Source organism: Nematolebias whitei, chromosome 15 (genome assembly GCF_014905685.2).
Source record: "Nematolebias whitei isolate Nwh7 chromosome 15, NemWhi1, whole genome shotgun sequence".
Classification (NCBI taxonomy): Eukaryota; Metazoa; Chordata; class Actinopteri; order Cyprinodontiformes; family Rivulidae; genus Nematolebias; species Nematolebias whitei.
The window spans coordinates 19,150,413-19,160,387 of NC_056512.1; the positions used below are offsets into that span (position 1 = coordinate 19,150,413).

A 9,975-nucleotide genomic window follows, 5' to 3' on the forward strand; every position below is an offset into this window, starting at 1 on the left:
TAAAAGCTGAGAATACGTAATGATTTTTAACATTTATTGATATATTTACTGGGAATAAAAGCCATCTCCAACAAGCCTGAAGTGGCCCATGAGCCACCAGTTGATAATCACAGTTAGTGGGTTGTTGCGGCTCTGAACACTTTTACTTTAGTGAACGAAGGTGTAAAAATGGCTCTTTTGATCGTAAAGGTTGCAGACCCCTGACATAGATCATTAAATAAAAAGAATAAGTTGTACAAAGAAAAATCTTAATCTTAGCTCTTAACATGTGAGGACTGAGGGAACAGAGGAAATGTGTTTAAAAATATAAAAATAACAACACAAGTTCTAAAATTTACAGATTAATGAAACCAAAACTAAAACCAAGTTATTATTTTTGCTTAAAGAAAAGTATTATGATTAAAACAGAGTAAAATAATATATTCTAAAGGTTGTAAATAAGTAGTTTAATATAAAGCCAGATTCAACAGCCAAATCTAGAGTTTACTTTAAAAGCATCAACACTCTGAGCTGGTCTTAGGTTCTTAAAAAGGCTGTTCTACAAGTGAAGACCTTATTTAAAAAAATAATGCCTTTATGTGGACTTTTCTTTTAACCAAATATAATAAAAAAATAGGGCCTTTTCGAGAGGAGCCGAGGGGTGAGCGAAAGTACTCATAAGGTACAAGCAAACCTACTAAACTAAATATGACCAAAACTATAAACGGCCAAAAAAAAAGAAAAGTCTTAGTTTAAGTGTAATGTAATCAGTCTTGTTTTTAATCAACATTTGTGCAGCTGAGATAAACACAGAGTTGTATTCTATCGTACAGAAATAACCCCAAGGTTTATAATTTGTTCTGATGGGTTTGAGCCAGAGTTCTGTTTTATTTAATTTTTTTCTATTTAGGTACCAGTTACTGAAACTTCTGTTTAGTCACGATTGAGCTGGAGAAATTTTTCAGCCATCCATAACTTTGCAGTTTAAAAGGAGCATGGATCGTCTGTAGGTCGTCTGAAGACTCATCAATATAAAGCTGTGTGTCGTCAGCATAACTGTAAGCTTGGTCTCCCGATGAGGTTTCCTGGTGTCAGCGTTCATAAATTAAAAAGCGCTGAGCCTAAAATTTTTGTTTGTGCAACTTCGTACTTAAGTGTGTGGTGTTTAAATAGTTATGATTATTAAAAAATAATTGTAAGGTATGAATTAAACCACTTAGTGCAGTTCCAGAAATGCCAAGTGTCTGTTGGCAAAAATGTTGTGGTTGAAATGTTGGGTCTAATAACAGATCAGATCCACGTTCTCTGAGATCATTTAAAATCATGATTGATGCTATCTCTGTACTATCATTGGATCTAAAACCAGACTGGTATTATTTTTCATACATGTTATGAATATGTATAAAATAAATAATAATAAAAATCAATAAAAACAATCTTTAAAACTTCATTTAAAAATATCAAGTTTGATTTGAAATCGATCTGAGGTGTGGAGGAATCTCTTCTGGTGGAGTTTAATGGTGGCAATAATAGAGTTCAGGAGTTAAACCGTATCTCATTAAAACCCGATCTGTTCAGAGCAGGGATTATTTTTGTTCTGGAACCTTTCCTTGACAGATTGACTTCTAGACCTGTTGGAGAAATCCCGTGCCATTCGCCAGGCCAAAGAGGAGAGGACGTTCCATATTTTCTACTACTTGCTCACAGGAGCAGGAGAGAGATTGCGAAGTGAGTGCCTTGTTAAATATTTTTCAAGGGTCATTGATGTGCATGTACTTGGCAAATAGTTTAACTTCTCGTTGACATTTATCACAGAGGATCTCCTCCTTGAAAATTACAACAACTACCGATTCCTTTCCAATGGAAATGTCACGATCCCGGGGCAGCAGGACAAGGATCTGTTCACAGAGACCATGGAAGCCTTTAAGATCATGAGTATTCCAGAGGACGAGCAAATTGGTAAGGAAACTGATATCCTGGTTTATTTTTCAGTGGGACTTTGCCCGTGTGATAATTTTCTGTTTGTGCAGGCTTGTTGAAGGTGGTGGCTTCAGTTCTGCAGCTTGGAAACATGAGCTTCAAGAAGGAGCGCCACACAGACCAGGCTTCCATGCCTGACAACACGGGTACGTTAGACCAGATACCAGTGGTGGGTACCACTAACTAAAAAGTAAGCTAAAATAAATTGGCGGAAGCTAATGCTAAATTGCTAACCGCTAAGATGACTTTACTCAGTCTGCGTCACACGACCTTCAGTTGAAACTGCGTCGACCAATCACGTCACGCGTACACGTTGTAAGCTATAGCATACCTAATGGACACTTCGAGACACTCCCACAACAGGCAGGAACAAGATTGTGAATTTTGTTTGCGGATTTAAAGTTGGCGAAACCTAATTTACTTGAATTTAATTTAGCTAGTGAAAAGAAACTAAAATTAGTTTAGCTGTTAGGTGTTAGCGGACCTGTGCCCACCACTGCCAGATAACCTCTCCACACTCATTTTTACTGTTTGTCAGATTTAACATCTGATTATTATTATTTTTTTTCTCAACAGCTGCTCAGAAGGTTTGTCATCTGATGGGCATGAACGTCACAGACTTCACCCGGGCCATCCTGTCACCCAGAATCAAAGTGGGCCGAGACTTCGTCCAGAAGGCTCAGACTCAAGAACAGGCAGAGTTTGCAGTGGAAGCTCTGGCCAAGGCCACATATGAAAGGATGTTCCGCTGGCTTGTCATGAGAATCAACAAAGCTCTCGACAAGACCAAGAGACAGGGAGCGTCCTTCATTGGCATCTTGGACATTGCTGGCTTTGAGATCTTTGAGGTAAGTCCAGTGAACCTTTAAAAAGACTTCACCATCGAGTCGTGTAGTGCAAACCCACAGATATGTTGATTATCTTGTTTTTCTTTTGTTTCTTCAGCTGAACTCATTCGAGCAGCTGTGCATCAACTACACCAACGAGAAGCTGCAGCAGCTCTTCAACCACACCATGTTCATCCTGGAGCAGGAGGAGTACCAGAGGGAGGGCATCGAGTGGAGCTTCATCGACTTCGGCCTCGACCTGCAGCCCTGCATCGACCTCATCGAGAAGCCTGTGAGTTTCTTCCCTTCATCTTTCTGTATTTGCAGCTTTCATGTTGCTGTTTAGTGCACATGTTTATTTGGCACCATTGTCTGCTTCCTCTCATGCACTCTTGTGTCTTAAGGCCAGTCCTCCTGGAATCCTCGCTCTGCTGGATGAGGAGTGCTGGTTCCCCAAGGCTACAGACAAGAGCTTTGTGGAAAAGGTGCTCCAGGAGCAGGGCACACACCCCAAGTTCTTCAAGCCCAAGAAACTGAAGGACGAAGCAGATTTCTGTATTATTCATTATGCTGGCAAGGTACATTTATTCATACGGTCTGTCCTGCGGCTAACTTTTGGAACGGCTCTCCTACATAACGAATCTTAAACACATCTTGACCATTTCTGCCTAATGTTTCTTCTCAGGTGGACTACAAAGCGGATGAGTGGTTGATGAAGAACATGGACCCGCTGAACGACAACGTGGCCACACTCCTCAACCAGTCCACTGACAAGTTTGTTTCTGAGCTCTGGAAGGACGGTGAGTCAAAGCAGCTGTTTGAGCCAGAGCAGCTTCATCATTTCATGGTGTGGGAACAGATCTGGTGTTCTCTTGTTCATAGAGCTTTCTCTCTCTCTTACTGTCTGCTGTGTGGGCCTTTGTGTTTATCTTTTGTCAAATCCCACTGGTCATTTGTCTTATTTCTTCCTCTGTATGGCCCCATTTTGTTTGTCCTTTTTTATTGGCTGTCAGAAGTAAAGAATTGTCAGAGAGCATATTTTTATCAGCGTTTTCCTATTCTACACTCAGATCCAGGTGAAAGGATTCTTAATATATCTTTTTCCTGCCGTTTGTTTTTCACCTGAAAACCTCTTGACATTCCTAATGTCTTTATCCTTTTCTGATAGTTATTTTAAGTCTAATTTTATTATCAGTTTCTGTCTCTGTACAAACATCTCTGAATGCAGTAAGAATCTTCCGGTGTTCCTGTTGCTCCTTCATTGGCCTCTTCTTTTCTCCCTCTGTGTAATAGTGTTGTTTGGGGACTCCTGGTGTTGGTCATGGGTACTGCAGCAGTGCACCAATGGGTATAAACTGCATGGGTTTGGTTTTTGTCACTGCAAACATACCTGTTCCACCACAATCACTAAAGAATGCCAACTTCCTGGTGCGCACACATCTAAAGCAATCATAGTTTTCACCCAGAACAACAAACTGGAGCTGATGGATATGTTCGTCTCTGCATTTATTACCGTATATATTGAGCTCTTTATTATTTTATTTTGTCATGCTGTGTTATCCTTCCACATTTCACTTGCTTCTTGTGATTGCGCTCCATCGTCCTTGCCCCACACTTTTCCTCCAACATGTACTGGTTGTGTGTGGCGTTGCACTGGTTCCGTGCACCACCTCCTGGCCTGCCGTGTGTGTTTTTCAGGAGGTGCTGTGACGGTAGTTATCGTGACGAGCATTTGGTTTGAACTTGTCCAAATAAATACTCGGTCGGATAAGAAATGTGACCGGATGTATCTTTTCTTACAGTTTTCTCTTTCTCTTTCAGTTGACAGCATTGTGGGGCTGGATAAGGTGTCCGGCATGTCCGAGATGCCCGGTGCCTTCAGGACCCGGAAAGGGATGTTCCGCACCGTGGGCCAGCTGTACAAGGAGCAGCTGTCCAAACTCATGGCCACGCTGAGGAACACAAACCCCAACTTTGTCCGCTGCATCATCCCCAACCACGAGAAAAAGGTATCGGGTGTCTTTAAGCCTTTGAAAATTTTAGGAATTTAACAGAATTGCGTTCTTCTTAAAAAACATTGGGTAGCTGAAGCGAGTAAGGTTGCTGTGAAGTTTCTACCTAAAGTCAAAAACTTGGATGGAGTGCATGTGCAAAACAAGTGAGCGGCATTAGTATACTGAAGAGGGGCGAAATTAAAGCACTTTAGAGCAAAGTTAATGGGATATGTCAACTTCTTTGAAAGTAAGGTTTAGTTAAAAGGTATAATTCAATTAAATTCAAATCAGTTTATCAAGCGCCAATTCACAAGAGAAGTTGTCTCAGGGCACTGAACAGAAACATTCACTTGCATAAGAATCGGTTAATAACAATATTTCTCTAAGGAGCCAGCAGATTGCTTCAAGTTTACACTTCGTCGCAGACTCTCGTCCTAAGCGAGCACAGATGCAACAGTGCAAAGGCAAAACTCCCTCATGAGGAAGAAACCTCCAGCAGAACCAGGCTCAGGACAAGCGGCCATCTGCTTCGACGGGCTAGGTTTGAGAGGAACAGATACACAATGGCAGGTCCAGGATGGAGGCCATCATGTTTTTCTCTAGGAGGAAAGACAAAAAGACAGAAATCACATGAAATAATAATTACAAACACAAACTATTCATTTGCAACAATTCATTTTAAGAAATAGTCAATTTGTCCTCCAGTAGTCTAAGCCTATAGCAGCATAACAAGCTGCCCCTAACAATAGGATTTATCAAAAAGGAAATTCTTAAGTCCAGTCTTAAAACTGGACAATGTGTCAGCCTCATGGACAGAAACAGGAAGTTGGTTCCACAAGAGAGGAGCCTGATAACTGAAAGATCTTCCTCCCATTCTGCTTTTGGAAACTCTAGGAACCACAAGTAAACCTGCAGTCTTAGATCAAAGTGCTTTGTTAGGAAAATATGGAACAATAAGATCTGTAATATAAGATGGAGCTAGGTTGTTGAGAGCTTTGTAGGTTAGAAGATGAATCCATTCATTCAACCTTTATTTCTGTAGGTTAGTCTCATTGAGCCTCGAGGACTCATTTACAAGAGAGACCGGATTTTAACTGATAACGGTAGACAAATCTTTTTTTTTTTTAAATATAAATTGAAAAGAACAACTGAAAGAAAATTATATTAAAAAAATGAAACAAAAACAGCTAGTTTGTAAATCGATGTAGAATACTGTAGAATATTTTACCTGTTGTAGATGGTGCCTTTTTATTTTGATCTAAATGCAGCTAAACCTAAAGTGAGTTCCTGGCTGCCGTCAGAAAACTACGGAGACGTGTCTGAGTACAGCTTGTACAAACAGTTTTTGGGTGGGTGGGGGGGATCAGTTCTGTTGACGGGTGGGGCACCCCCCTTGTATAATGATAGGAGAAACGCTGATATATTTCTGGAGGGAAATTTAAAGAAAATTGAATTGCCCATTATTAGCTCATCGGTACTGTACAAGCAGATCCATATCCAAAGTTTATCACCGCCATCTTTAAAAAGTATTTGCACATGCACTCGGTAAAACTTTTACATCTTCATTAATTTGTTTAATCTCATGTTTGTTTTGCCATAAATTTTGTGAAATTGTTTTCAAAATGGATCCAGGCTACACCAGACGTGTTGCACTTTACAACTGACGCCAATATTTGTACTTTATAAGAGTCAGAGTTTCATGTAAATACCCACATTATACAAAGTTGACAGCAGTATAAACTTTATGAAATTAGCTTTAAAGTTTTGGAGATTGAAATATTCAGTTGGCAACAATTCAATTTGATCTGCGCTGCGTTGCTCCTGTGGGATGTAAACAGTTTCTTCAAACTGAGTTTTGTTTTTTTAAGATCTATCTACAACAGGAACGATAGTGTTTATAATCTCTTCACAGAACCAACTTCAAAATGAACGAAGTATCCCTTTAAAACTGAAAATATTAAATCAATATAAAAAGTGTGCATTTATGGTACACATGTTTTGTAAAACGGTTTGTAAAACATAATGTAATTTCATGTTCAACTATTTTCAGCCAGGTCATAAAGAAACTGTCCAGATGACTTGACTGAAAATAGTTGGATTGTATACCTGGATTATTGAGCATGGACTTTTTTGGTAATTTCATGTTGTTTCTAGGCTGGTAAACTGGACCCCCACCTGGTTCTGGACCAGCTGAGATGTAACGGTGTTCTGGAGGGGATCCGAATCTGCAGACAGGGATTTCCCAACCGCATCGTCTTCCAGGAGTTCAGACAGAGGTGATGATGATGATGATGATGATTATGTTTTTTTTTTTTTCTTGGAAAAAGATTAACAAAAATGACTCCCATCGTTTCTCAGATATGAAATCCTGACTCCCAACTCCATCCCCAAAGGTTTCATGGATGGAAAGCAAGCCTGTGTGCTCATGGTGAGCATGTTCTCGAACTCTGGTTTGGTTTTTTAATAACTTCCTGCCTCCTCTTCAGGCTCACTGAGCATCTATTTGCTTTCCTTCAGATCAAAGCCCTGGAGCTGGATACCAACCTGTACCGCATCGGTCAGAGCAAAGTTTTCTTCAGAGCAGGAGTCCTGGCTCACCTGGAGGAGGAGAGAGACATGAAGATCACAGACATCATCATCAGCTTCCAGGCGTGGTGCAGAGGCTACGTGGCTCGCAAGTAAGAAGAGCTGACGTGGCTCTGCAAACTTTTTCTGTAGCTCCTGACTGAGTCATTCATGTGTACCGTATTTTTTGCCCTATAAGTTGCGTTTTTTTGCATAATTTGCATGCCCTGCGACTTACTGGCCCAAGCTACATATTTATGGATTTTTTTATAAACCAGTTATTGGCTGAGATATGACCGTTTTCATTAATTCTGACTGAAAATATTGAACACTACCATTTTCAGCCGCTAGATGGCACTCGAGTATGGCATGCTGTTGTATCATGTAATAGATAAAAGTGGCTATTAATGACACAGTTGGCTTGCCATAGACTGCAACCTTCATTCTGCTCGATAGGAGCAACCAAATCAGCTTCATTTCACTGCGCCGCCCCAGTGAAATGCAGCTGATTTGACCATTGAAGTGCATTTATTAAGTAAAAGTTCAACTGAGACACACCTTTACTATAAAGTCGAGCAAACAAATAATAGTTTTAGGTGGATATCTTTTTCAATTTCAAATAAATGCACAGCGACTCGTCCCTCTGCTTATTTGTACTTCCGCGTATCGGCTTTTGAAACACAGATGATTTGACCATAAAAGTGCATTTATTAAGCAAAAGTTAGACTGAGGCACACCTTCGAGCAAACAAATAATTGATTTTAAATGTTATTCTTGTTAAATTCTTGTTGAAATCCTCCCGTGCACGCTCCTGTGGCCATCATTTGTCAGCCAATTGATTTTTGGCACAACACCGGCCCACATTTCCGGGTTGTCAGCGGTGGCGCATAATGGATGCAATGTATACGGTGAAGCGACGTATTTGTTTAGACATATTTGGACTGATACGACTTATAGGGCGGTGTGACGTGTACAGCGGAAAATACGGTAATCTGATAGAAAACGCTGAAAGAAATGTCTCGGTGCATGATAATAGAAAGTTTTATTTTACAGGGCGTTTGCCAAGAGACAGCAGCAGCTGACCGCAATGAGGGTGATCCAGAGGAACTGTGCTGCCTATCTTAAACTCAGGAACTGGCAGTGGTGGAGACTCTTCACTAAGGTTAGCCTCACATCCTTTAATACGTTACATTCTTCTTTTCTTCCTTTATTAACTCTGCTTGTTGCCACGGTTCTTGTCCTCAGGTGAAGCCTCTTCTCCAAGTCAGCAGGCAGGAGGAGGAGATGCAGGCCAAGGACGAAGAGCTGCACAAAGTGAAGGAGAAGCACTTGTTTGCTGAGCAGCAGCTTCAAGAGTTTTCAGAAAAACACGATCAGGTAAAATGGAAAAAGACGAGTGCTTTTTAATTTAGTTTTAGGAAGTAAATGCGCACGTTGTTAAAACGCTCTGTTTTCTGTGCTTGTAGTTGAACGCTGAGAAGATGGCACTTCAGGAGCAGCTTCAGGCAGAAACGGAGCTCTGCGCCGAGGCCGAGGAGATGAGAGCACGTCTGGCCGCCAGGAAGCAGGAGCTGGAGGAGATCCTCCACGACCTGGAGGCGCGTGTGGAGGAGGAGGAAGAGCGCGCCTCTCATCTGACGTTGGAGAAGAAAAAGATGCAGCAGAATATCTCTGTAAGCAAAATTTTTATCCTAATAACGTGGTTTCGTTACCGTATCTGTGATCGTCACAGTTTCACGTGAGCAAACATCTGGTCTTTAAATGCGAACAGGATTTGGAGCAGCAGCTGGATGAAGAGGAGGCAGCCAGACAGAAACTCCAGCTGGAGAAGGTCACTTTGGAAGCCAAGATGAAGAAGATCGAAGATGATGTGATGATTTTAGACGACCAGAACAACAAACTACTCAAGGTTAGAATTTAAAATAAATTAAAGCCAACCTTTGTTTTATTTTAATATTTGTACATGTAGGCGCAGAAAACTAAACAAAAACCAGCTGCGTCGTTTCCACCATTAAAACACTTTTATTTCTTGAATCTAGGAGAAGAAGTTGATGGAGGAGAGAATCTCTGAGTTTACCACCAACCTGGCAGAGGAGGAGGAGAAATCCAAGAGTCTGCAGAAACTCAAGACCAAACACGAGGCTATGATCACAGACCTGGAGGGTAGGAACCAAACACCTGCTAACACCTCGGGACCACATTCATAGTTTGTGTCTTCAGGGTTCCTTCAGTCTTATCGTGGAATTTAAGTGGACTCTTTCTCAGCTGTGGATGAATATGAAAGGAGTATGTTTAAAAAGTGTTTCCAGACTTTCATCCATTATCTTTACTCATTTTTTTTTTCCTTTTTGGGTCATGGGGATCACTGGTGCCCATGTCCAGCCATCACTGTGTGAGAGGTGGGGGACACCCTGGACAGGTCTCCAGTCCATCACAGGGACAAACAAGACAACCATTCACTCACTCACACCTAGGGACAATTTAGAGTTGCCAGTCAGCCTAACATGCATGTAACATGCATGTTTTTGGTCTATTTGATCTGGCAACCTTCTCACTGAGAGGCGGCAGCTCCACCAACTGAGCCACCATGCAGCCATTTTTAAAATTAACTCTACAAGTTGCTGCAGTGA

The 9,975-nt window shown here is 41.1% G+C and overlaps 1 protein-coding gene across 1 annotated transcript in view; it reads left to right on the plus strand.

The window, feature by feature from the left end:
* The window catches only part of LOC119421492 (myosin-9), a gene marked incomplete at its 3' end in the record, with an annotated part of 31,117 nt that extends 21,609 nt beyond the window's left edge, over positions 1-9,508 (plus strand). Inside the window, 16 exon segments of the mRNA XM_037688843.1 lie at positions 1,609-1,707; positions 1,795-1,938; positions 2,010-2,105; positions 2,536-2,807; positions 2,905-3,078; positions 3,191-3,364; positions 3,472-3,586; positions 4,608-4,795; positions 6,935-7,056; positions 7,139-7,208; positions 7,298-7,458; positions 8,399-8,507; positions 8,591-8,722; positions 8,812-9,018; positions 9,117-9,254; positions 9,385-9,508. Coding sequence (XP_037544771.1) covers positions 1,609-1,707; positions 1,795-1,938; positions 2,010-2,105; positions 2,536-2,807; positions 2,905-3,078; positions 3,191-3,364; positions 3,472-3,586; positions 4,608-4,795; positions 6,935-7,056; positions 7,139-7,208; positions 7,298-7,458; positions 8,399-8,507; positions 8,591-8,722; positions 8,812-9,018; positions 9,117-9,254; positions 9,385-9,508 — 2,325 coding nt within the window.
* Positions 9,509-9,975: the final 467 nt, after the last annotated feature.